At 39.8% G+C, this 27,932-nt stretch overlaps 1 protein-coding gene across 4 annotated transcripts in view; it reads left to right on the top strand.

Moving 5' to 3' along the window:
* Positions 1-5,151: 5,151 nt before the first annotated feature.
* ASAP2 (ArfGAP with SH3 domain, ankyrin repeat and PH domain 2) overlaps positions 5,152-27,932 on the top strand; it is a 94,716-nt gene continuing 71,935 nt past the window's right edge. For 3 of the 4 annotated variants that reach the window (XM_034060401.1, XM_034060400.1, XM_034060399.1), the window contains exons 1-2: positions 5,157-5,298; positions 26,799-26,871. In XM_034060401.1, the coding sequence (XP_033916292.1) occupies positions 5,173-5,298; positions 26,799-26,871 (199 nt within the window). In that variant the 5' untranslated portion in view covers positions 5,157-5,172. Of the gene's footprint in view, positions 5,299-26,798; positions 26,872-27,932 lie in introns of all 4 variants that reach the window. The other variant, XM_034060402.1, reaches the window with a different exon arrangement.

The following is a 27,932-nucleotide window of genomic DNA, read 5'->3' as shown; positions in this document are numbered from 1 at the left end:
CATGGTTGTTTTTAAAGCCAAAAATGATTACACCATTCTTACAATCATTCTCAAACTCATCTGTCTTGAGAGATCTTAAAACACAGAATATATTTAGTAGTGTGTATTATTAGTGCACTGTCCAAAGTCCTAAAGTGTGCTTACGCATCTTCAGGAAGACTTTTGAGAATTCAGAACCTATGCAAGGGCCTTCTCTAACAACTTAGTAATATGGCCAATTGCACTCCAGGACCCATGTTGTATTTTTGTACTTCTAATTTACCAGTACAGATGTGAAAAGCTGTCCCTCTCAATGGAGACACACCATGCTCTGTATTACAGGGGGGCTGTTCTCAGTCTTGCCTGCTGATTATGTTCAATTGCATCAATTACTTAAGATATTTTGAAAAAAGGACAATGTGTCTGAGGTCTGGAAGGCAGATGATTGCTGTTGCTCCTTCCAAATGAAATATTCTATTCATACATGGTGCTGTGCTATACAAACGATGTCTTCTCAGTATAACTTGAGGGAATGACCTTCTCCAAAGAATCCTTCCTGCCTGAGATCTTCCTGAGGCATGGGTGGTGTCCCAAGTTGTATAGATTCCGTAATCTCTTTCTCTCCTACTCAGAGCTGCTATAAGCACTTCCCTGGAGGATGCAGGCCTTTTGTACGTCTGAAATAACAAACTAGCTGAATACAAGTGTCAGGAGATCCTGCAGAACAAGACCTTGCTCAGGCAGAACTCAAGCGCAGAACCACGACCTCTGAAGGAAGTTCCTTTCTGCCCTGCCTAGGGCCTGCCATGTCCCCCATCACCAAGCAGCTGTCCTGCAAATTAAACTAACATTTCCTACCACTTCCCATGGATTCCAGATCATCAGCTGCAGGCAAGAAACCAATGCAGCAAAGGATGCCTCCTGAAAGGCACCTAGTTCATCACTGCCAGGTATTCCCATTCAAACTTATGTCAAGTGAGTGGCATAAGTTTGAATAGGTGAGGACTTTATCATACAAGGATAGGAGACTTCAGGTGAGAAGATTTATTTTTGTTTATAAATGTATTCTCCACTTTAAAGGTCATCATATTTTATTTAACAGACATTCATGAAGTACATGTTCCTGTCTGTTTCACCCTTGCTTGGAAGCCAGACTCTGGGAGATGAAATAGAATTTTGTTCTTTCTTAAATTCTACTTTGCTTTAAGCCATGCTTCATTACAATGGGGAAACTTTGAACGTCTATGCTTATTTTCTATGCTAAACCCAGGTGAACTTTCGTTTGCTTTTTTGACAGTCTTTCTCTACCCCACTCAGGCCCTAGCTAGATGAATTTGCATTTAATTTCTTAGGTATTCATATATTGCCTCTTTGAAGAGAGACAGCTTGCAAGTTCCCGTGCCCTTTCAACTAAACAGATACTAAGTTATGCTTCTATTTGATCCATGACATTAACCTCCAACTCTGAACTGTTACATTTGAAAGACACAAGGTCTATCATGCCTTTCCACGCTGACCCTCATAATAATTCCCTCTTAAATAGCCCAATCTAGCTCAAAATCCTTCTTGAAAACCCATCTGAAATGTCTTATGAAACATTAGGGCATAGTGCACTGAGATCACAGACTCTCATGCAGATCAATAATGGTCAAGTATTTCCTTATATTCACTCAATTGCCTTTCCATTAGCTAATTTTAGATGCTCAGATCTCCAGAGGCTGCCCTGTTGTTCTGTGTATGGTATCTGGTCCTTGGTTTGGGTTCTTAATGTCAGTGATGCAAAGAAGTATTTTGACATAGAGATAGGATTTCTAAAAGCTCAAAAAACAAAAGGAGAAAAAGAATTATTCTTTTAAAGTCTATGTTAGGATTTGAAGGTCTGACATGTTTTTGATAACACTGACTGACAAAACTATTAATACTGGTTTAAAGTCAATGTTTACACAAATCAAGTATTCTGAGTTTCTTATCTTCTGCAAGGGAAAGAAACCTAAACCCTGATAATTCCCATCACTTTATAGAGTTGTAGTCTATGCTTATCTACAAGATTAGAAGCTTTGCAGCAATGTGCAGAACTTGGATCTTTAGAAAGTGGCTTTGTTACTTATTTCTCTTTAGTAGAAGATGTCTAACTTTGTGACTGGGTCAAAGAAAACAGTGACATTTTATGCAGCATTAATTGCAGATAAGAAAGAAAGAGTGTCCAAAACCAGAAGAGCAATGGTGTGCAAGCAAGCAGGAAAAACTTAGAAATTGAATAGTAGTACCCGATCCTGCATAAGCATGCTTCATTCACAGCTGTTTCATTATTGAACCATTCCATTGCAACACTTATAAATTCAAAGAATAGGCTGGATGGTAAAATTAAGTGTTGCTCCTAAATACCTCAAGGCCATAATAGACAAGTAGATGAGCCAGTACAATATTGGGACCAGAAAGTCTAATGATACTCCTGAATATAACAATGAGGGAGTAGAGGATCAAAATAATAATTTATTGAGGTGTTAGAACTATAAGAATTATGGAAAGGCTAGGAAAATAAAATTTCAGTGAGAGACACAGGACTCATGTGCACTAATGAAAGTGTTACTGCAATGTAATGAGTTGGCACATGTCAGTTGACCCACAGTACCATCTGTGTACTCAATCTTGGTTTGTGGCCAATGCAAAGCAATTCAAATTAGCTCTGCCCTCTTCAAAACAGGGAAGTTGATCAGCTTGGTTTATCAAGAAACAAAACTGAGAAATTATTTCATTGCAGCATACAAGAATGCTCACAGGGAGAAAGGTCTGAGTACTGAATAGCTCCTCGACGTACTGAAAAAATTGTAATAACAAGCAACAGCTGAAGATGCAGTAATCTTGACTTGCCTCTGTCAGAATACACTGACAGAAGTAATGGCTTCTCCAAACTGTGAGTCTTGAGATCAAGGCTAGATATTGTCTAGGTTCACCCAAGTACAAGTCTTCAGCTTCAGAAACAAGAGAGCTGAGTCAAATGCACAGTCTGTCAAGCAGAAAGGCCTAGCAGTTTCACTGGGATGGCAAACTTCTGAATCTATTCAATTAAAGATTAGAAGCTGCTGCTGCAATCATCTGGCCTGACCTGCTGTGTAAACACAGTCTACAGAATTTAAAATTTCATTGCGTGAACAGTCTTAGTTGCATATACTCCAATATCAAACTGAAGATGCAACCACTAGCGACTGCATTGATTTGCTGCAGATTCAGTCTGCACCTGATAGAAGAGCTGCTGCAAAATTTAAAATCTAGTATTATTTGCCTTTCAGACCCCCCTAAGGCTTTCATCCCTTTCAAAATTTCTAAATACATATACCACACTGGAAGATAATGAAGTCTAAAAATGCTAGTTTCCTAAGTTTTGGTAATAGTGTAGTAAGTATTGCTCTGAAGGTAATCACCATCACCTGACACAAAAATAGAGATGTAAGATCACACATATTTTTAGCAAGAATGAGTATTTATACTCAATCTGGTTACAAATATACTCATGTATCATGTAACATACAAATACATGTTTAATGCATTAGCACCATAACAATTTATACCTGCACATGCCCCATCAACTGAAACATGCACAAGACTTAACAAAGAGGGTGGTTTATAATACAAAGTTATGTGGAAACAGAAGTTGAAAAGCAACATAATGTGACATTTGTTATAAGAGAAAGTAAGTAAAGTTTAGAATGGAAAAACTAGTAAGAGTTAGAAAATGGGAAAGAACATGAAGATAGTAATCGTTTATCTGCTTTGCTACAACCAGTACAATGAATAGGGTCTATCAGCTTCATTGCTCATGTGGAAGGACAACTTCTCACAACACTAGCAAGGAGCACAATGGGCTGTAACATCTGGGTAGGCCTGCAGTTATTCATACGGACATTTTACAAACTGCAGCAAAAGAGTACCTGCTGACTCATCTGAATTCCCTGGAGAGTTTTAAAACCCAGCAATTTACAGACATCATTTACAGACAGCTAATAACTCCATCACCAGAGGGCCAGAGGAGCTTCTGGGCCAAAATACAGGTTTCCATTCCTTTCTGCATGAAAAAGCTAGAAGTCCTAAGGGCTTTGAGGCCAAGAGAAACCACTGCTGTGGATCACATTCCCGGTATTCCCAATGCAAGCATGCACCGTGCCCCGCTGGTGACACCTTGCAAATCTCCTTTTCTGCCCATCAGTCACAAACGCCACAGCTGTGGCTGAACTGTGTTTTTTCTGTCCTGAATAATCCTTGTGGCTTTATATTAAAGTACAAGGCATCTCCTCCTCCGATAACAATGCTTCGAGTACAGAAAAAGCTTTCTAAGAATTTAGATATAAACGTTAGCCTAAAACTATTTTTGCACAGACCTCTTGGGAATTTGTCATCATTTCTCAGCTTTATCTCCTTCAAAACTTGGTCACAAACTCGTAAAATAGGTTAAGCTGTCGAAATATAGATTATGAATTGTGAAGGAAGAGCCTGTCCTTGCCACCTCCGGGTAGCCAGGGAGGGGACAGTGCAAAGACCTGTCCTCCGAGCTTCCACCCGTTACATGAAGTCTGCATGGCCCCTCACCTTCCCTTGCCCTTGGGTTTTTGTTGTTAAACACGATCTTAATTACACGGTTGGCTTTGCCCTGCCTGTCCCTCGGATCACTCAGCCTGTGGCTGCAGATAGAGCCGCACTGCTCCCTGCTCCCTCTCTCTCCTCAGCGGGGCTATGAGGGAAAGAGGGAGGGGGCCGCCATCTTCTCCGGGCGGGAGTCGGGGGGTGAGTGCGTGGCTGCAGGTCTCCTCCGGGCGTGCGGGGACTGAAAGGGAGATTCACGCGGCCGCACCTCGACCCGCCTCCTCCCTCTGTGTGTGAGAGAGAGGAGAAAGCGAGAGGGAGGGCGGGGTATGGAGAGAGCTCCTGCCACCGCCTTCCCTCCGCTCGCCGCTGGGCGTGTGCCCGGCCCCGGTGCTGCGTGACCGCGCGCGGAGGAGGAGTGTGGGTGCGGGGAATTTCCTTGTGTGGCGGCGGAGGAGGAACAACACCGCTGCAGACGGCGGGGCTGCGAGGAGGGCGCTGCCGCCGGCCGCCGAGCGATGTGAGGGGGGAGCCCCCCCTGGGCACTCCCCTCCCCCCGGAGCCGCCTGTTTCCCCCCCGCCCCCCCTCCTCCCCTCACTCATCCCCGCCCCGCCATGCCGGACCAGATCTCCGTGTCGGAATTCGTGTCCGAAACCAATGAGGATTACAAGTCACCTACCGCCTCCAACTTCACCACCCGGATGGCCCAGTGCAGGAACACGGTGGCGGCCATCGAGGAGGTGAGTCCCGGGAGGGGAGGCGCGGCGGGGCGGGGAGCGGGCTGCGCAGCCCCCTCCGGCCTGGTTGCCCGCCGTGGCGGCAGCAGAGAACAAGGCACTACCGGCACTGGCTCCTGCCGCTCCCTCTCCCCTCCCGGCTCCGAGGAGCGCCCTCGGCTGCCACTGAGAGGAAATCAGGCTCGCGGTGGAGAGGGGAAAGAAAAGGCTGAGGCGCTGCTGCCCCCCGGCTCGCGGGATCCCGCTCCGCCCGCCTCCCCGCTCTGAGCTCGCCTCTCAGTGCACAGCGAGGCTGGAGGGCTGGTCGCCCCCTGCACTGCTTCTCTTAGTCTGGGGGTGGGGGAACGCGGCCCTTCGCTTCTCTTTCCCCTCCTGGTGCCTGCGGAGCCCTAAGCCAGCCGGTTCCTCCCGCCCTTTCACCCTTGCTCTTACCTGGGGAGTTATTTGAATTCTCCAGCCTCCACCCTCTGCCCTTTCCTTTACAGCGACACCTGAAACGCCTCGCCCCCCCGCGCCTTTTTCCCTCTCCACTGTGGGGGGCTTCGGCCCAGCCAGCCCGGCGGTACAAGAGGTTGGAGTGTCCTTTGCCAATGTGTGTGTGTGTGTGTACGCGCGCCTGCCTGCACAGGTGGGATTTAATCTTCTTTCTAGACCGTGTGCTTAGAAATTGAAGCATCTCCTTCCCCTCGGACATATGCTTTAAGGTAGCCTTCCCTCAGGAATCGCTTCTCCAGGGCCGTGAGGCGATGCCTGCCCCTCGCTAGACAGCCCCCCGGAGCGGCGCCGGCTCGGCCTCCCCTCGGTGCGCGGGAGCCCCCTCCTTCCTGCCTCCTCTTGGACAGCCTGGCCTGCGAATACTTAGTAGGAGTCGCTTTTGTCTGCGAGAGAGTGGTTTGTTTTAAGAATACTCGAAACGTGCCGTTGAACCTGGCGGTAAGAGCCCTCCCTGCTAAGGAGAGTCGCTGTTAGCGCTGGGGGAAGAGAGAAACTGAGAGTCTTCCCTGCTGTTTCAAATCAGAGGGAAATCTGGGACAGGTCTGAACACAGTGAGAGCACATTCCTCATCCCAGTTATATACGCACAATGAAATGGAAAGCATCTGTGTATCTTGATTCCTCCAGCAGCTTCTCTGAAGTAACTTGGAGGAGGGGGGAATCTTGCTTGTGATGCAGATTCATTTGGTCCATCTACCTGTTACATCAGTTCTTATATTGAGTATTTAGCTGATTTGTTTTGCAGTAAGCATGTATTTTAAAAAGCCTCTTTAGCAGAAAGAGTCTTGTCAGTAGTTGTTGTTCCTTCTTACAAAAGAACTGCCACTAGCAATGGATTATTAACGTGTCTTAAATGAACAAAACCTGGGTTAGGTGTTTGAACACCCTTTTCAAGATTTTCCTGTTTTGCCAGTTCCCAAAGCCGCTAGATCAGGCAGTTGAATTCAAAATAATCTGCACAGAAGGAGTTAGTTTTGTTCCTGAGATAATATTCTTCCCTGCAAGCTTGCACTTAAATGCTTGGTTTTAATTATACCTTATTAACCTGATAGTCTTGAGATCAGCAATTCTGAATCAAAGGTAACTTTTTCTTAAAGATTATTTTTAATAGTGAATCTGTTGTAAGGTAGAGCTGCTTAATAGTTGATTATCACAGAGTTGAAGTTAGCATTTGGGTCAAAAGCAGTTTTGCTGGATTTAGAGATTATTACAAGTATCACGAAAATTGTGTTTTTTCTAAAGCTGTATGGTTGCAAAGATGTCATAACACTTCTCAGAAAATTTATATATGATGGCATAAAATTTGTAACATGTGCCTTAAAGTCTTTTTAAAGATTTAACTCAATAAGTTACATTTTGAAAACTTTTTTTTACATGAGGAGAATGATACTAATTTACAAATTTGAATATGGCGGATTCCTTATTCTGCTTAGCATTTGTTTTTGTGTCACATTTCCACTTTGGAGAAGCGTAACAGAGAACGAAACTCAATCAGTATGATAAATCTTTGTATCTCTGCATATTTTGGAAATTAGACACTATTTTAGGTACAAAAATTATCTCTTATGTTAATGATGATAAAGAATGTGCTTGGTGTCTTATGGATCCAAGTGAAGCTTGCAAGGCAGGGTATGAGAGATTGCACTGGCTATAGCTGTTCTTAACAGTATTCATCTATCTGGCACTTTTGGCAAAGTATCAGTAGTTGCTGCCTGTTTGTGTGCTGTCCTAAAGCCTGTGTTGAAACGACTATTGAATTTTTTTCTTTGCGATTTATCAAGAGGAACAAAATAATTTTCAAAACTGTAAGATCTTTTTTCAAATGTAGACTTCTTTGGTTTGGAAATACTCAGGTCATTTAGGATTATGTGCCTGGTTTTTCAGGTAGTGATGTTTTGAAAAGCTGTCTATAAGTTGTGTAATAGAGATACCAGTGCTCAGCACCTTTTTTTTCTAAAATACTAGGCAAGAATTATTTCATCAGCTTGTTATGAACTAAGACTTAGTAAAGAATGCATCTAAAAATGTACAGGTAACACAAAGGAGCTGTGAATTTTTAATGTCACAGACACTGTAAAGCACCAGTTTCCAGTGTGTGCTGCTGTGTTGCAGTAGACAGTAGAGTTCTGAAATTTGGGAAATCTGTCTGTGTATAGTTTAGGGAACATGGTATTCGAAACAGTTAATAGGTAAGTTGAAACCATGCTGCGTGCTGGCTTTGTGTAGGCATTGGTTTTAACAAATGACTAGGAAGAGTTAGTTAATTAATTGAAGGCAGTTAAGTATTTGTTTTCCAGGATATTGTATACATGCATTAAATAACAAATTAACTGGTTAATACTGGTGCTCTGAGGATGTTTTTTAACTGCTTTTCCCAGCAAATCCATTTCTGGAATGGACTGTGCACTGCATGCATGAAGCCAGCTTGAGTCTTGCAGGCCCCTCCTCGGAAGCAGAGGCACAGGGGGAGGCAGAGCAAAAGCACAGGAGGTAGGGGCTGATGTGACTAGTTAACCTGAGCTCAGTTCTGTGCAAACACAGATACCTGCTTTCAGATTCCACTGGGAAGTCTTTTGCACTTAACATTGTGGCTTACCAGTTTTGTGATTCTTAGGTAATTAGCAGGTATCTAATAGTGTCTTAAAAGTTTAGTTAATGAGGCCTTGCTTTCAGTGATGGAGTGGAAAAAGCTTGGTAAGTGAGGAAATCAAAAAGATGTTGGACAATTATAAGTGTATAATTTACCAATACATCTCCATGGGCAATGGTATTGCCTTAAATCGGTGTTTTCTGAACTTGTATTAACTGACCTGTATCAGTTGAAAAATATGATTGATTTTCAGTATCAGCTGAAAGTATGTTGGATTTTACTGGTTTATGTGATTGTAACACTGCTTACAGACCCTGGATCATGGCCTTTTGTGATCACCAGAAGCTCCTGCACTACAGTTTGGGAGCTGGTGCGTATTCAGACAGTTGGAAGAGAATCTGATCCTTTGCAGTCAGTAGTGGAAAAGGGATTAGGAAAGGCATGCTTATAGAACACAGCATGATTTCAGAGGAAAAGGAATCGTGCAATATCTGCATTGTTCTCAGATTAGGATGTTGCTTAGCAAAATGCAGGCAATCTTTAGCTTCCGCTGAAAAAAAATTTAAAGTGAACAGCATGTGCCACGGGCCCTTACAGGTTACTGTTTAATCTTTGCGTGTATGATAGTGACTAAGATTAAACAAGTTTTAATTGATAGAATGCAGTGCACAGCCACATGACTGGGGGAGGAGTTGCTTGAAATCAGTAATTTAGTCTGATAAATGCAGTCTTTTTAGTTGACTTGCTATTAAAGGTCCCAGGATCTAAAAATGTATGCTGGTCATTCTTAAGATACAAAAGCTTAAAAATCTGGTTTTGTACTGCTCTTACTTAAAACACCCACTTCTTTCTTTTTTTTTGTGCTATAAGTTAAATAAAATAGTCCCTAAGCTGTAATGTATCCTGCAAAGTGGTCCTAATAGCTGTGAGCTTTAAAGATTTTTAGAAATTATTTTTACAGTATTTTAATGATTAAGTGTGTGACTTTTTTTAAAGTATGAATTAAGTTTTACAGTAAACTGGAACTGAAGGCCATAAAAATCCTCCCTGTTTATTTCTGTTCTACCTATTTATCATGGTCCAGTGCTTGTGGACCGAGAAAGAAGGGTAGGGGGCTGTTGTGCAGGTTACTGTGTGAACAGAGAGTAGCAGACAGTTCATGTGCCAAAGACATTTCCATCTAATGTCTTGATGGTGAGGTTGACTTGAGGTGCAAAGTTTACCCCACCTTCTGAAACTTTGTTGCATGCATAGATTTCCCTATGAAGAGAGGAGAATGGAAATACTGACAGTTTAATAAATTACTGGAACACCCTCCCCACCATAGTAACTCTTGCTGCTGGAATGAATGTCTTGTAAGAAGTAGATGGGATGAATATGTGGTGGAAAGATTGAAAATATGAAAGAAACAGTACAGTAGTAGAGAGGATGGTCTTAGTTCTCTGCATAGAAGTAGATTTTAATTGTTTGAGATCTATTTAAAAGCCACTCCAGGAATTTTGTAAAATCCGCGCAATTAATGTTAAAACCATAATTTGTAATTTCAGACCTCTACCTGCCTTTGTTCTATAGGCCACCTGAGGCAGTCCCACCATTTTCATCTGGCTTGGAGAGGCATGAGGGATTGATGTTTATTGAGTTTTGTTCCCTCTTGAATGTTAAAATTCTTTAATTCTCTGTGCTCCATTTTGGTTCTACAAAGCTAACAAGGGCAAGAAGGAATAGCAGCTTGATAGGGTGGGTGAATGTGAGACTGGAGACATGCATGCATATGTGGGTTTTTTTTCAATTTCTGCCTTTCCCATTATGTATTTTTTGCTTGTCAGGTCTTTAGGACTAGAGTTCTGTCTTCCTATAGTGCATGTTTGTGACTTGTTTTGGGAAACTATGTGAAGAAGGTGTTTTGGTATACTTAGAGAAGCAGTAGGAAATGTCATATGTTGCAGTGCATTTTGAGAAATTTGCTGCTATTACTTGTAAATTTACTTTTATTAAAATACATATTTGCCCACTGTAATGTGGTGTTTGCTAGAATATATTTTCACACTTTTCTCACCTTGCTGCAGTTCATTAATTATATGCTGTTTAATTTTTTTTTTTTCATGTCAACTGCTGCTTCCTTTCTGGAATTGTGATTCTCTGTCATTAGCATCCAGAGAGGTTTCTGTGAAAGTCATTGACACAAATGGTATGCTGATTTCAAAAGGAGTGTGGGAATTTTTTCCTTTCTGAGAGGAATACAGAGCATGGAAGTTGCAGAAATACATGAGCTAAACTGCAGATCTTCAGCTGGAACTTTGTGCATATTTTAAAATACAGAATTAAAACTTTAAACCTTTAAAGTGCAGACAATGTGCAGTCAGTTAAAACAATTTCAAGCCATATTAAGTAGCTTGCTGTGCACCTTACTTTGGTGCATCTAATGATGTTTATGCTTTCTGTTACCAAATGCTCCCATTCCCCATAGGAGAATCAGTGGAAAATATATACTCTTCTGAAGGTTTTCATGAACTGTGGCTTTTGTCTTTTGAGTTTTCCCTAGCGCCACTGTGTTTCTCAGAATCATCTGGATTTAGTATATTTCTAATATATTAAATGCTAAAAGAGAGTAGATGTGGGAAATGGCTAATTCTGCTTAGGTTTAATCCACCTTCACTTCTTCATCTCATCTTCATGTTGTTCTCTTTTAACCATGATATACTGCAGTGGTTGGTAGAGGTGGGGCGTTTGTTCTGAAAAGCATTGCAAAGTCACAGGGTAGAAGTCTAATCCCTGCTCCAAAGCACTTACAGTCCACATGTCAAGTGGGCATGGCTGATGAGGTGGAGCAATCCAAGAAAACTTGGTGCACCTGACTAGTGTGCTGTGTTTGTAGCTGAGTTGCTGTGGTTTATTCGTGTGCATTAGTGATTCTTAAACACTGTAGTTCAGCTCTTAAATCTTTTTTTTTTTTTTTTTATCATTTGCACCTTCCATGTGTATCTATTAGCTCTGGGAAAGTTGGGCCAAGCCCTATTACGTAAACTCTTCCCTCTGTCTTAGGTATAGCTTCTCGTACTTTTTTTATGTTTAGAGTCTCTTTATCTCTCTTAACTTCCCAAAACCCCTTTGCTGTAGAGGTCAGTGGTGCATTGGCTGACCTCTGCAGAAGTCAGTGGTGCTTTGCCCCTTCGCTGGCGGCCTTGGCCCAGCCCTGTCCATGGTACTAGAGCCATGGCCGGGGCTCACATGACCTTCCCACTAAGCTGGGGTGTCTCTTACACATGGGCTCACAGCAAGAGTTTTCACTTGCCCTCGGTCCTCACTGGCTCTGAGTAAATGTTATATTCTTCATGAAATTGCTAGAGAGGGAGGAAGAGACATTCTCCATGTGAAATCTTTCTGCAGCTTCTCCAGCTGTGAGGGTATGTTCCATCCTTGCTTTCCTTCCCATTCTATGTTTAGTGATATATAGTTCAGAAGAGTTTGTGGAAGCTATAAAATGTAAGTGTTGGTAAGATAAGCACCAACTAAACTTTGGTAGGAAAACATGAAGGCATGATTTAAAAAAAACAAATGGGTGTTTGTGGCTGGAGTTAGTCTCATCAGAGGGAGGGGGTGTCATGAATAAACAAAAGATGGTTTGTATTGCCTACTGATAAGTATTAGAATCAAAGATAACTCTTTTTACATTTAATGCGAAGGAGAGTGCTTTTAGAAATACAGAAAGAGATTCAGGGTTTAGTATCTTGAGTGGATGTGACTGAGGAAGACTCTATTTGTGAAGGCCAGAATCTTGAAATAATTAAAATTAAATTATGAGCTCATGGATAAAAACCTTAGCTTGGAGTGAAAGTCTGTATTGTAGTGATAATATGCAGAAAGGATCTGTATGGTTGATGATAGACAGGTTTCAGTTTAAGAGAACCTGTTGGTTATGGTCTTGTAAAACGGGATGTCTGGTAACACTGCAAGCATGGAGGAAAAGTGCAAGAGGAATAAATATGATCTGTATTTCAGCCATGTTATGTGATGACAAGCCAAGATGACAGAGGCAGGAGAAGCTAATGTGAGAATCACTGAATTAGCAGAAATCAAAGGGATGTTGTGGATGACAACCGGAAACAAGTGGAGTGTTTGAATGACTGAGGTTGCATTCATTGTGTGCTAAAAGCAAAAACAAGCAAAAATGTATTTAAGGAAAAGTCAATAAACTGAGAGCTGGTGAGCTCTGCAGAACTGAAGATGTTATTTACTGAAGATGGAAGAATGTTCATGAACTATCCTAGAAAAGGGGAAAATTGTGAGGAAAAACTGCAGACTTGAAAAACACCAAGAATGTCCCAGATGAGCCAGGCCTGTCAGAAATGGGAAGAAAAAGCCATGTAGTTAGAGTTTTGGATTAAAGACTATGAGAGAAAACAAAGGACAAATTTGCAGAAGTCAAGTTCCTTTAGGGATGAGAGCAGACAGTAAAGAAAGCAAAATCACTGTTTAATCACATAGAGTTGTGAGGAGAAAAAGAAAGGATAACACAGTTAAAATGTAGTAGTGTCAAAGATAATGTAGGTATTGTCAGATCTGAGTGTCCTGCTGCGGTTTCTGAGCTCAAAGTGTGGGAGAAGGTAGGGTGAATAGCAGGGAGTGGGATGCAAGTAAGCAAAGCAGTAAATAAAACTGTGAGCTTAAAGTACTCAGCTTCTTGGGGCTGGTTCACTTATTTTCCAGAATTCTGGAAGAACTGGGATAGTAACTAGCAGATACTCCTAGCAAATCCTCTGAAGGCTAGGATGATAGCTGATTTAGGCTTAGTGTGCAGAAAGCAAGGGTTTGGAGAAAGGAAGTATTTGCAGCTAGTAAAAATGTTTGCAAAGGATGTAGAAATGCAGACTATAGAACTGTTACATTGAGGAGGAGAGGTATTCTTGCTCATAGCTTGCATGTATCCCTGGAGGAGTGGCAGGTTAGCAAAGTAACCAGTTCCCCTTCCTGCTTTCACAAAAGCTTAGAAAAATACTGTGAATAAGTAGCTGCCACTACTATGCAAGTAGTCAGTACTTTCACATATCCTTTCATGTTTTAAGTTGTAGCATAGTCAGATGCTCAAGAACTTCATGTTAGGATTAATTGTGTAGCTCCTTGTTTACTCTTTCATCTGTGCTGTCATTTTCTCATGGAAAAATAGAATTACTGAGAATTACACTTGTGAAGCAGTAGAGGGTGATTACACCTAGAGTAGAGTTTAAAATCTCTGCTTTGGTCCATTTTAAAAGACAGATGGGTTTTTGGTGGGTTTTTTTTTTTGGTTGGTTGATTTTTGGTGGTTGTTAGGTGTACGTAACTACTGATCTTATTGCAAGATTGCAAGCTGACGGTGAGATTGTTTCCTCTTTTCTTTCATAGCCTTTTCCCCACACGGTCTCACTGTTAGCATCAAGCTCAGGCTGTTCTGTATGCAAAGTGCTTACTGTATGTAATTGCTCTCAATGTGGGGAGTGGAGGGGGGAAGAGACATAAACTTGAAGAGTTTGGGTATTAGATAAGAGATTTTTTGCAATTGAGATGACCATCAGCTTTTATTTGGACTAAATCCAGACTTCTTTAATGAAGTTTGCATCAGTGTAGGGCTTAGTGGAGGAGTAAATTTGGCTGAGAAGCAACAAAAAGTGGGAACGCAAGAAAAAAATAAGACTTGGAAAGTACTAGCTGAAATGTCTGAGAGGTAATATGAGGATCAGACAGAAGTGAAAAGCAAGAAAAGTGAACCTGAATTAAAGACAAACTGGGAGTTGAGAGTCATCCAAAGGCAGAAGTATTGTGATGAATCAGGATTGTGAGGATCAGGAATTGGAATACGGGGAGAAGTATTAAGGAGGGGATAAGGAAATGCATCAGAAGTCTGGAGTTCAGGGGGATTGGAATTAACAGGAACTGCAAAGGAAGGGGGAGTACAGCAATGTTTATGTAAGAAGTAGGATGCAAACACCAGAAAGAGAACATGGAAGGAAGGCCAATGTGAAAGCGATCAGTGTAGTAATGAGGCAGGGAAGGGACAGTGATGGAGAAAAGTGGATAACGGTGATATCATAGCTACATCCTACCCTGTAGTTAAGGAGAGCAGAAGAGTTCTGCACATTATATATCCAGAAAATGTGATACAGTATGGAGTATTACACAGACTTCAGCTGTTGTATATATCTCAATTTTAATTGGAAAGAGAAAGTTACCTTGTGGGAGAGAATTTACTGATGGAGGAAATGAGATACAGCGCTGTAACTGAATAGCTTTGTTTCTCCTGAGCAATGCTGCTTTGCAGGAAATAAGCTTGGGTAGTGTGATTCAGTACTTTCATCCAGAGTAGTAGTAGACTTTGTTTTCACTGAGTAGATGTTGGATAGAATTTGAAAAACTTGCTTGTTTGTATATGTGAACTCTGTTTCACGAAAATATTTACTGTTGAAATGACCTTGTGCAGCACAGTGTATTTCTTTGGAGTGTATTCTTTGAGGTGGCTATAAAAGTTAACATGAAAGAACCTACGGTATAAATTCTTGTATCTGATGTTAAACCAAGAAGAAATAGGGAATTGAGAGGGAAGGCTGAAACTCTGCTCCTCATTATCTTGGAGCAGCGTGGTGTGTAGGACCATCTGCTGTTTGTGGACCTCTCAGCTATTCCTGATTAAAGATCAGATTATCAATGTAGTTGTAGTCTGAAATCCATAATTCTGTCTAGGCATTATGCTAAGTATGTGTGTAGATACATCAAAACAGCTCAAGTGATTAGAGCTAAACAAATTACTTTTAAGTTCCTGAAAGCTTGGTTCTACATTTAGAAGACATATAGGAAGGGAGAAAAGAGTGAAGCAATGTGAACATTCATATGGATTATTTTCTCTTGTTTTATAGTTTCTGTTCTCTGTTGGTGAAAGATTTATTTCCTAGGAATTTCAAGAGAAATTAGATTGTATTCTAGGGAAGGCAACTTAGAAACAAATGCATTTTCTAATCATTTTAATCCCCTTCAATCAAACAGGATTACTGTTTGGCTATAGCAATAGGAGTGGAAATTTCCTTAGCATATGCAAACCCAGAGCCTCTGCTCTGTTGTCACATGCAAAACATGCACTATAGAGTCTTGCAAAGCACATGTTTTTCATCATTTGCTTGTTTTCCAGAACTGTACGTGTATGTTACACAACAACAGAAAAAACAACAGCAGAGTCCTCCTACACTTTGAGCTCCATGTAGAGTAGATGCTAGCTGCACTGAAGTGAGTAGCATTGAAGAAGCAATGAAGTAGTAAATCTTTTGTAAGCTGCTTATTGTTTGGTTTCATTCATTCTTTTGCTTAGTTCATTCTCTTCTGTTGCCTAACTGCTCTGGTTGTGGATGATGAGGTTTTCATGTAAGTATTTTCAGTCAGCCTTCTCTGCTAGGGATGGAGTGGTAGGGTTTGCCTTCCTTCTCCCCCAAGCCGTATGGATGTGCTGATGGTGCATGGACAAATGGTTACATAGAGATTCAGGCATTTTTCTCTTCATTTTCAGTCAGTTGATTCAGTACCTGTTACCACTCTTTTTAAGAACTTTTAAGAAATGCTCATAGACCTGGGTGTGCTTCTCTGTACTAAGTTACTTGAATTTAAAATGCAGAAGTTGCTTGGTGTTTCAGCATAGGTAGCAGTTGTGTGTGAATTTACCTTCTTAATGCTCACTGGTATAGGGAAGTACTGTGTACTCCATTTTATAGGTACCTTCTGTGTACATGAACTCCCTGATTATTTTGGCAAAGGATTTAGTTTTACAGCAAACATGATGTAAATGGTATCTTATGTCTGCTGTTTGGTGCACTAGCAACTCTAACTTTGGATTATTTTGGAAGATGTCCTTAGTGGCAGGAGCGCCTGTTAATTTTAGTTGTAGAGATAGCTATTGAAATTCCAGCAGAATTTAAGATTGTTGTTTTCAAGACTGTAATATTGTCTTGAGACTTCTAGTTGGGCACCTAAAATGAATGACAGTAGATGACACGGTTTGGATGCATTCTTTAATTTAAAAACAAATTCCCAGATGGAAATTCACAAAATACTATGTTTATTCACTTATATAATAAAAAAATAGCTCTTTCCCCACATCTGCAGTATCAAAAAGCGTCAAAAAAATGAAATTGGTGCAATTTATTTTTCAATTTAATTAAAAGGGGAAGATGCTGCTGTTATCAGATGTTTGATTGCCATAAGTTGGCTAATCTTACATTTGCATTAGCTGCTGTTAATTATGATATCAGGCAGTTCTTTTTAATGGGGGAAAAAATGTATTAATACTGAGAGACCCTGCAGAAGTTTTCAAAGTTGTTTTGCTGAATTATGGAGAAGTTGGAGTAAAAATCGCAGGTTGAAGTCTGGAAGCCACTGTAAAATGGAAACAGTTTTAGTGTTTCAAGAGAAAAGGGTGTATAAATAAAACACCCTTATTAATTATTTAACTGTTGCTTTAGTTGTTAATTTACTTGTTTTAAGAACGTGTATCATTTGACACAGGGCTTTCATGTGAGAACTGACAAATGAAACTGAAAGATTAACTATAAAATATGTATTAAATTGTAAAAGGAAACAACTCTTCAGAAGCAGAGAATTTTGACATGGATTGAGGGCTGTCAAAGATTATTTGGCTGTTCAAGATAGTTGTCATTGGAACTTTATCTTGTTATCTGTTACTTTGTTTTACATAATGATATAACTTGGGATGTTGAAGCATGTAATACTACATACATGGATGTGGGTATCAGGAATTGCCTAGTGCAGCTGGAAAATTAAGCAACAGTTAAATAATAAGGGAGTTTTATTTACACAATCTTTGTTTAAAAATGAGCCATTGTAGAAAGTGCATCAAGTTTATTACATTGCTTATGACCTCTGTATTTGAAGTCCAGTTATATTGCCTTTGAAAGCAGATAGCTACAATGTTGGTGATGAAATAAAAAGGAAAATACATTTATCAGTATAAAAATTGTTTAATGCAGGAGGTGGATGTGTTCTGGAGATATAGTTGGCATAAGTGGCCTCCATTCTTTTCTCTTAGGCAAGAGGTTTTATTATGCAAAAATGCTTGGTGTCTGCTCCCTGCTTAAGTATGTGTTGCATTTCCAACTTTTTGTAGTGAGGGAACATATGGAAATGGAGTGATTAATACACAGATGCAGCACCTTTTTTGTTCAGCATGCAACGGTATCATGTGGTGACTTGCATTAATGATGTAATATTTTGTAGGCTCTGAACCTCTCATTTGGGATCTCTCTTCAATGATGGAAGTGGTTTGTTAGAGAACTCCAATTTTGAGGCCTCACATCTTTGCTCTGTAAAAAAAATAAAGTCATTGTACAAAGTCATCATGCTCAAGTGGGGTTTTATATACAACATACAGCAGTGTCAGATATTCCGAAGTTTTACCTTTGCAGCAGAATTACCTTTTACTTAAAAGTACTAATTTCCGAAAGCAGTGGTAATACCTCTTTCCAATGTGCATACCCTTAGTTGTATGCACAATAGTTTCTAGCCAAAATGTTTACTATGTTTTCCTGCCAAATAGACCAGTGCTTGTTCAGACAGATTGCCTTGGCATTGGGCCTGCAAGAACCACAAACCCAGATGCTGGAGAAATAATGCTTTTGTGGAAGGGGAATTTGCAGAGAGAATTCTGCCATAAACCCTGTCATTTTTTATTGCATGTCTGTCTGTGTACCTTCACAGTCTCTGAAGTAGACAGGTCTCTCACCCTAGAGTTTATTTATACAAATCAACCGTCATAGCTACTGTAGAATATAATGTTCTGGAACATTGCTTCACATGCACACTACAAATAAAGTAATTACCCAAATTAAAGCTTTTATAATTCTTTTGCCAGAACATGTTAGAGACTAGAATGCCTTGCCCAAGACTATGCTTATGAGGGCTTTTTTTCCACTCTGTGTAAGTCCTTCCCTCAATGTGCAAGGTGATCAGTGGAAGGAAACTGGAGAGAATTTAAAAAAGAAACCTAATAGATGGTGGGAGGAAATGACATAACAATAGGAGAATGGAAAGAGGATTTTGGAGGGGGATAACATAATTTAGGAAGCTTTTTACCACCTTCTGTAGCAGAAAATTGAATTGAGGCCAATAGTGTAGGCAGTTCATTTCTAACAGAAGGATAACAGAGATGAATGTCTGTGGATATCTCTGATCTTTTGAGTCAGAGAGGATTAATTACAGCAAATATCAGATTGCTGGTAAAGATACACTAGAAAAGCTAAAGGACTGTACTTGCTGGGTATGACAGTCAAAACGTGCTCTTGTTACTTCTTAAGCAAGACCAGCGCAGTAAGGCACAAGAGTGGATTCTTGTTCTGCTGTCTCTACAGTCATTATTTGATCACTTCTCTTTTCCTTACTAACTGACCACATTTCTTCTTGAGTCCTTTTGTTTTTGGGAAGGACATTGCTATTTGCGTTCAGCATCTACAGCAGCTTCTGGCTTTATTACTTACTCTGAAATACTGGAATGGGTGAAGTACAGAAGTATTTATGGCTATTGAGTGGCCCAATATTTTAATGCAGATTGCTGAAATGGAGAGTGAGATTAAATTTTATCTTAAAGATATAATGGTTAAGAAAATTGTTTATATTGGATCTGAAGTCAGTATATTAATATTTTATTTGCATCTTTATTGGTTAGATGTGCAGTATGGGGAGGACCATACAGGTTCCTGTCTCCAGGATTATTTTTCAAATGACTTGATAATTTGTTTTCCAAAATGGTGTTACTTGCTTTGGCTCTACTTGCAAGCATTTTGTTGTTATTGTCTCAGTGAACTCCTTGTTTCTTAGAGAGAGAAAAAAAATTGCATACCTTGAGATTTTTTACAAATTCAGATCCAATTTTGTAAATGCTTTCAGCAAAAAATCCATCAAAATGACCAAAAATGTGAAATAGCTAATTTTAGTATCTCTAAAATGAAGCTGCTGTGGATAAGAAGGAATGTATTAGAAGATACTTTTGACTGTCTTAAATAAAAAATAGAGCAAAGATGATGATCGGCTGGCTCTTTTCCCTTCCTCACTCACAGCTTCCCACAGTAGGCTGTCCTGCAGTCATGAAGGCACTCGTACTGAGCTGTGAGAATTCATAGTTGTTATCTTTCCTTGTCTGGAGTTAAAACCCTTGGGCTTCTTCTTTCTTTTGAGAATACCCTTTTGGGCTATGTAGTGTTTCTGGCTGAGAGCCTCTTAGGTGTTCAGGGCAGCAAGCAAAGAACATACACATCCTTACTCAGGGTAGTCTCTCCATTTCCAGCAATCAGTTTAAAAAGAAAAAACTACCTGCTCTTGGCCCCAACCGGTAGAGAATGTCAGGTTCAAAGGAATGTTGATCTGACCCAGTATGGCCATTTTCTGTTCCACTACAGAGAATTGCTTTCTGAATCATGAAAAAATGAGGCATTGGTGTAAGGACACTTGCATAAGGTAAAGACGCAGACTTCTACTGTGAGTTTGGCACAAAAGATATTTAATGAACATCTAACAACTAGGGCCTGGGACTCTGTGCTGCTAGTGCCTTGTTTTTCCCCATATCCTTTGCTTCTGTAAAAGGTGCAAAAATCATCTTTGGGATATTCACTTACTCTGGTTTCTGCCTTCCTGCTTTTTTAGTCCCCCAATTAAATATGCTGAAGATAGAATAGTTTGTTTTCCACTGAAAAGAACAAATAATACATACTTTTTTTTTCCAGCCTGGGTTGTATTAAATATATTTATTAATTTGAGGCAATAACCCTTCCACAAGAAAGAAGTCTGTATATTGCACAGATCTAGTTAGACAATATAGTTTTTTGGATTTATGCTAATTTTGTGGTTATTCTTTTAATGGTTTGGTTTTTTTTTTTTTCTTTTTTGGGGGGTGGGAGGAGGGGAAGCAGCAATGAAATGTTTGAACATTGTATTTCCCATTGGGCTTAAATCTTTCTAGGCAATGTGCAATGGACGTGAATAGCTGCATTATGATTTTAAAATGTCTGGGCAGATTGTGGCATACCAAGTAAGAAGTTTCAGTAGCCTCATACTTATTTCTTCCTGGTAAGATGGGTTTGTTTCTAATTAGTTGTCACATTTTATTGTTCGGAGTAGAAAGCTTTTGAAGCAGTTAAAATTGTCCATTGGCGAGTGAAACTGGAAACTGGACCTTGTTTCTACATGAGGAAAAAAGGTTTTGCTGCTTATGAACTGATACTGGAGTCCTCTCTCTATTGGTCATTTTAAAAGCTGCGTTTTCTTCATATATTTTGGTATGCTTGTTCCGCTCCCTAATACACTTATTACAGACATGTTTGTTACTAAATTCTCATCAGGCATCTAGGACTTTAAAATAGTTTGTGTTATGATTTGAACTGCTGCTTCTGCACTCTGTATGGACCTCAGAAATGCACTTACTTCATTATTGTAATCTTGAAATTTTCAACCTGTGGCACTGCAAATACCTAACACTTGTATTACTGAATACCTTGAGAAGAACACATTAGCAGTCTGCCCAAAGCATATTTGTGATAGGTGCCAAAATGGTAGCCTTAACTGGCTCTGAAAAAACCCAACATGAGTTAGAATTATAAAAAAAACTTGCATATTGAAGGTAATCTTAGGATTGGGGTTTTTGTGGTGTATATGGTCATGTGTAGTAACTGTGCAGATAGATAAACTAATGGATGATACAGTAAGGAAAATGAAAAGTTACAGATTTTTCAAGCACAGAAAATAAATGTCTTTAATAGCTTTCACTATTAAAAAGTGTATATGTAGCTTTAGGTTGTAAGGTAAAACAGTTTTCAAATTTAAGTTTCTGTGACATTTTAAGAGAGATTAGTTATGGATTGTGAAGAAGTGTACTGATATGAGCGACAGGTTTGATAATAAATTGCCTCATGTTCTCATATTTAAATTCAATGTCACCATTTATTTAGATGCCTTGAAATTCATGTCAAGAGAACAAGATCAATACCAGGCTGATCACAGCATATGAGTTCTGGATATGTCAAACAAGTGATCTCTGTGATCTCTAGATATGCTACAGCAATGCCACATAGATTCTGATTTTAAAAGTAATTTATGTTAAAAATGGTTTCACAAGATTAACATTAGAATCCATATAAAAGTAAGCGAACAGAAGACATAGATCCTGTGTTCAAAAAACCTCTGTACTGACAAGGGCACACTAAGGAAGGTCACTTCTGAGTTTGTTTCAGTTCATGCTGCATAGCAGCACTTCTACAGTAAGGTAGCTGCTTTTCTTGTGTACTGTATATAATTTGTTGTGGGTCGTGTCCCTGTCCCCCCTCTCCCCCCCCCCCCCCCCCCCCCCAATCAAGGCTATATTTACTGTTTTTTAAAAAGAGGGAAGTCTGAGTGCTCATCAGTTGAAACTGAGTGGGACTACGAAAATTATTTATATGGCCTCTTTGACTACATTGTACTGAAATAAACAGGTGTCAAAATAAACAGTCTAGCAGTGGAGTTTTTTGAGTCGAAACTAGAAGTATTGCATGAGAGGACAAAGTGATCCCACTATATGAATTACGTGCTCATTATTCTTCTGGTTCAGAAGTTTACTGGATGTTCTAAGTGGGTAAAAAGAAACTCTGAAATATGCAGTGTCAGAAGCCATTTTAAATTTCACTGCTTCTGGCAGTACTGAAGGTGCACAAAGCAGGTGAGTTAGGGGAAGATAGCATTTTGGCATGTGTATGCACATGTGGGTGTAGTGTGTGCATATATTTATGAAACATACAGATTAGAAATCAAAAGTACAATAGAACTACAGCTTTATTTAAGTTAATTTCTAAGTGCTAAGATTTGGACAAAGAAAAGGATGAGAAAATACAAAGAACAATACTAAAGTGAAAATTTTATGCTAAAATTACCCGTTTAAAACACTAGTTGTGAATAAGAACCAATGTCTTTAAATTAAACATAGGTGAAGTCTCCTTCACCATTTTCTGGCCTATAAGTAAGATTAAAATACAGAACTAAAGATGCAAAGTTTTTCAGTGTTTTGTCCTTTAGGCATACAGAGCCACTCTTAAATTCAGCATTCTCAAAAGATTTTGCAAAGGAATGGAGGACTAGAAGAAACCTCCCACAGGAGCAAATCTAGTTTCTTACCACAATGGCAATGAACATTTTAATCTTTCATAAAGTTATTCAGGTCCATTTCATCTTCTGTTTGGAAAGCTTTCCAGGATTTTGTTTTTCCCAATGCCTAGTCGCAGTTTGCTCAGGTACAGATTTAACTCATCTGTTCTTATGGTAACATTATTTTTTAGTTTAGTATTTCTTGGTGTTTATATCTTTTTCCTCTTTATCACCACCAGTAAGGACTTTAGGTAGGACTCTCTCCATTCTGGAGAGAGAAGGCTACCTAGAGCCTGTCTGACAGGGTAACTGAACATCATAAGGTTCAGGCAATCAGTTACCCAGACAAAATCGTACTGATCATTAGTTGCCTCCATAATAGCCCAAACACCTTTGAGTGACGGGATCATTTCAGAATGGCAGCCTGTTATTTCTACATTTTATGCTTTTCAATATTTTTTTTTATTATTATTATTGTTGTTTATTTATTCAAGCACTTTGTGTCTTTATTTATATTTGCTTAGTGGGCAAACACTGGCACAGGTTGCCAAGAGAGGTGATAGATTCTTCATACTTGGAAACTTTCAAGATGAGGCTGGATGGGGCTCTGAGCAGCCTGATCTAGTTGAAGATGGCCCTGCTCATTGCAGGGAGGGTGGACTAGGTGATATTTAAAGGACCCTTCCAATCCAAACCATAGATACTGTGATTCCAATTCCCTCTAGCTGTCTGCTTGAGCTAGCCAGTTTTGGTTATCTGCACCTTATTGCCAGTAATATAATTACAAACCAGTGCAGTTCAAGAAAGACTTTATTTCGTACTTCACATACTGGTGGGTGAAATCAACATCTACTTTGCCTCCTATTTTATGTGTATAGTTTTTCTCTAAGTGTTTGTCAGAGTCAAAAATCCAGTGCTGCAGAGCCACAGGTAAGCTGTCAAAATCAACATTTTGGACCTAGACCTTTTCGGTGTTCCAAAGAGTAGGTAGTATTTAGTGACTGTTGCTTTGTTTTGTTTTGTTTTTAATTTGTTCTCTTGGCTTTGGTGGAAAGAGATATCCTGTGTCTTCCTGGTTTTGCTTTTCATGGCTGTCTCACTTTGGCACCCCATGGTGGTTTTGTAAGCATCTGATAAACTAAACCCCTTTATTCTCTTGACTGTTTTTCTGCCTAAGCTCTCAGTTCGTATATGGATTTTTCCCTTGGATATACAACTTTGCAGTCTTCACTGTTCAATTTCTTCCCATTCTCACTAATCGCATCAATGAATTCAATTAGCAATAACCACTCTTATTTTTAAAGAATGGAACATAGGGTATTTTTGTGACAGTTTGCTCATTTTGGTAATGACAATTTTCTTTTAGGCTTCATATGTAAATACAATTGCATGGAGTACTGACTGTCACAAATTACTTCACTTTTTATGGTTTTGGATTTTTTCTTTCATAACTGGAAGAGGGAGGAAGTAAGTTGAGACAGTGTTGCTTTTGTATGAAGGTGGGATATTTTGTTCCTGGGATAACTTGTCTCTGATTTTCATGGCTTTGGAGTGGATCATCTACCTCAACAGAAGGCTGAGCGAAGTCCTCAGCTAGCAGTGTCAGTGCTAGGTCAGTGTTAGTCAACGTGGTATTTAGTTTGCTTTATTCATATTGTTTCCCTGGATGTTTCAGCATTGTACTGCAGACCCAGTATTTTCTATCACAATAAAAATGTGGTAGTGGTTTCTAGACAAACTGATCTTACAAAGCCTCTTCTGTTGTGAATGGATATTCATAAACAATATGAATGTGAAGAAATGTTTGGACTAATGAAATGTTAAGGGTTTTAAAAAAATATAGATGGTAGAAATAGCAGCATAGTAAAAGTGCTCTCTGTGCTCAGGCAGCTACTGACTTCTTGTTCAGAAATGTTCCCGGAGGATTCTTTCGCAGGAGCACCTGGGTATGTTGGTCCTCCTACTTGTTCCTGCTTTTCTGATTGTCTTGTCTGTCGGGCTACGTTGTGTGAAGGGGTTGACTGCCTGGGAGCAATTGAAAAATAGTAAGGGTTTGGTTTTTTTTTTCCTTACATCATTTTAAACAGACATCATGTCTCTCTTGTAGTTTACAAAATCTCCTCAAGCACTGGCACAGCTGAAAAGGCAGTCAGGGGAAGAAGGGAAATACCCAAGGAATACTGACCTGGCAGTTCTGTATGTGTTCATCACATTAGGGGTTTAGGTTTTGCTTCTTCTGTAGCCCGCAGTACTGCTTGTGTGGGTTTTTTTTCTATCATCTTTGTTTTGAATTTTGATGTGGACAGCTGGCTGAGATAGCTAGATGTTCAAATTGTGTTGGGGCATTAGCTATCTATCATTTCTGTTGGACCTTGGCTATGTTGTGGCTTATGCATTTGCTCTTCCACTGCTTGATCACGGTGAGAGCATGAACTGGTTGAGAGAAGTTGTAAACCAAAATGATCACTTCAGTTGAGGAAGATGACTTGAAGTTTTCCCTTACTGAGATTCTATACTTTTTGACTGAGGCAGTCATGGGTCAAAAGATTTTATGAATCCATAGATCAATCTGGACCCCTGACCACAGGTTCATCATTTACCCAGTGCATTTTTCCTTCCCACACTTTCCTTTTTCAAGTGTTGGAAGGTTTTTCAAGAAGTACTGCACTTTTTTTTTTTCTTCCTCTTCTCTATACTAAGGTGCAGAGATTGAAATAGTTTATGAGCTGTACACACAAACCTGAGTCTTAGCTAAGAGCTGAATTTGTAACTTTTAAGACTTTCTGTCAGCCTTCTCTTTAGACTTATTTTTAATACTAGTAGTTTAAGACATTCCTTTCACTTTGTTTCCAAGAGGATAATTGCCCTTTGATGGAGTCCTTGATGAAGTGATCATTCTTCTGTAGTCAGCTGATCAGCTGGTGTTTTTCTGAGGTTATTTTTAGAACTCACCAAATACACAGGGAATTTACTTTGTGTACTCCCATCCAGACAGGTGAGTAATCTGACCTTTGAGATCACACTGTGTACAGGTTTGGTGCAGTAGATGCAATTCAAATTGCTGCAGAGGGTGAATAGAGCTGTGTATAACTTCTACAGGCTTTCTTAGGGTTTTTTTCCCTCCCTGTGTACTTCAGTATTTCAGGTGAAAAGGCTTCTGTTTCTTCTGCCTACATGTTTCAGATGTGAAGTGTAAAGATGCTGAAGATAAAACTTCCAAAGGATATAGCAGTGCTGTGGCACTATAACGTTAAGACAACTTCTAAATCCATTGGTTTCCATAGAATGTGGTGAAGGTTTTGCCCAGCTATTTGCGTCTGAATACATTCAGTTTAAGGCTACTCCCGTAAATATGAGGGATAATACTTCTTTTTTCATTCAATATGTTAAAATAATTGGATAGGGTCCTAGGGACTGACTTTTACATGTCATTTCTGTTGCACAAATTATTAGCAATAAAACAATGATAAGTCAGATGTGTAACTGCTGCAATTCACTAAAATCTTTTGAATGAAAACTGGAATGAGTTTGGTGCTTTTTGCTTTTTTTTTTTTTTTTTTTTTAAGCACATATCACACTGAACAGCTCTTGGAGTAATATAATTTGTAGTGTTTGGTGTCATTCTTCCATGGGGTCTAAAGACATGACCACATCATCATCTCTGGAACTCATACTTAAATTTTCTTGCAGTTTTAAATAGCTTGTATAATCATAATTCTGCTTCTTTGTTCTGGAGCAATGGTACATTTTTGGGGTTTGCCCGTATGTCACTTCAGTAAGCAAAATGGCTACCTGCTTCCACTTCTTTCTTTGAACCAAATTGATTGTAAGAGCTCAGGTATTCTGGGTAAGATTTAAACTTGGATTTTATGTTGTGTTGGTGAAAAGTTTTTCTTAGTTTTAAAATGTGTGAAAGATATTTGAGAGTTAGGCAGTTTATTTTGTTCAGCATAGCTGTGAGAAAATTCATATGGTTGGGAGTGCAATTAATTAACTGTATTATCCAGGAAAACTGAAGTTAAGTTCCATTTTTAGTATTCTGTCTGAGGCAGTAATATTGCTTTGTACCTCCAGCAGTGTCAGATGGCTTGAAACTGTTTCAAGCTGCTTTAATAATTTAACATTGAAAGAAGATACTGTGTAAAGAGTTTCATTTTAGATGGCACTGGGTGTGTATTATGTTAACTCACATAGTAGTGTTACAATTACAGGAGGCTTCCAGGGCACAGATTTACCAGAAGGCAATCCAGTATTTTGCATTTAATTTTTCTGTTTTGCTTTAGGCTTTGGATGTTGACCGAACTGTTCTCTATAAGATGAAGAAATCTGTCAAAGCCATAAACATATCTGGTCTGGGTAAGTATATACTAATTCCTGGTACTTTATATTGGTAAAATTGGAGAATTTAAACAGCCTTACTGAATCAGAAAGAGTATATGAGTAACTCTGAGAAGAGAAAATGATACTTTTGAATAGCAGTCTTGAACATTGTGCGTTTTAAATAGCTGCTTGATCATGAGCTCAGTAAGAATGAAATTTTGTGAGGTGGCTGAACCTATCTAGCTGTCATACTGCTACCAGGTGGGGAAGTTGTACTCTCTCCTCTTTCTATTAGGTCTGGACTACCTTCTCCTTCTGCCACCCCTGGTGCTTGGCAGATGGGCTTTGTTGCTCATATAAAGCTGCATGTGCAGTGTACATGCTAGTACCCTAGGCCCACTGTAGGAGAGAATCTGGTTCGAGACCATCCTAAGAACCCAAACATGCACAAGTCCATGGTACCTGATGTAATCCATCCGCAGGGCCTGAAGGAGCTGGACAACGAAGTTCCTAAGCCACTGTCCATCATATTTGAAAAATTGTGGCAGTCAGGTCAAGTTCCTCACAACTGGAAAAAGAGAAATATAAGTCCCATTTTCAAGAAGGGGAAAATGGATGACCCAGGGAATTACAGACCAGTCAGTCTCACCTCCATGCCAGGCAAAATCTTAGAGCAGATTCTCCTGGAAGGCATGCTAGGGCACATGAAAAAGAACAAGGTGCTTGGTGACAGCCATCATGGCTTCACTAAGGGGAAGTCCTGCCTGACCAATTTGGTGGCCTTTTATGATGGGACTATGGAACTGATGGACAGGGATAGAGCAGCTGATGTCGTCTACCTGGACTTGTGCAAAGCATTTGACACTGTCCTGCATGACACCCTTGCCTCTAAGTTGGAGAGATATCAATTTGATAGGTGGACCATTCAGTGGATGAAGAGCTGGCTGGATGGCTGCATGCAAAGAATTGTGGTCAATGGCTCAGTGTCTGGCTGGAGACCAGTAACGAGTGGTGTCCCTCAGGGATCGATGTTGGGACCGGTCTTGTTCAACATCTTTGTCGGTGACATGGACAGTAGGATTGAGTGTGCCCTCAGC

The sequence above is a fragment of the Melopsittacus undulatus genome, chromosome 3 (genome assembly GCF_012275295.1).
Source record: "Melopsittacus undulatus isolate bMelUnd1 chromosome 3, bMelUnd1.mat.Z, whole genome shotgun sequence".
Lineage (NCBI taxonomy): Eukaryota > Metazoa > Chordata > Aves > Psittaciformes > Psittaculidae > Melopsittacus > Melopsittacus undulatus.
This window is presented reverse-complemented; position numbering and strand designations above follow the sequence as displayed.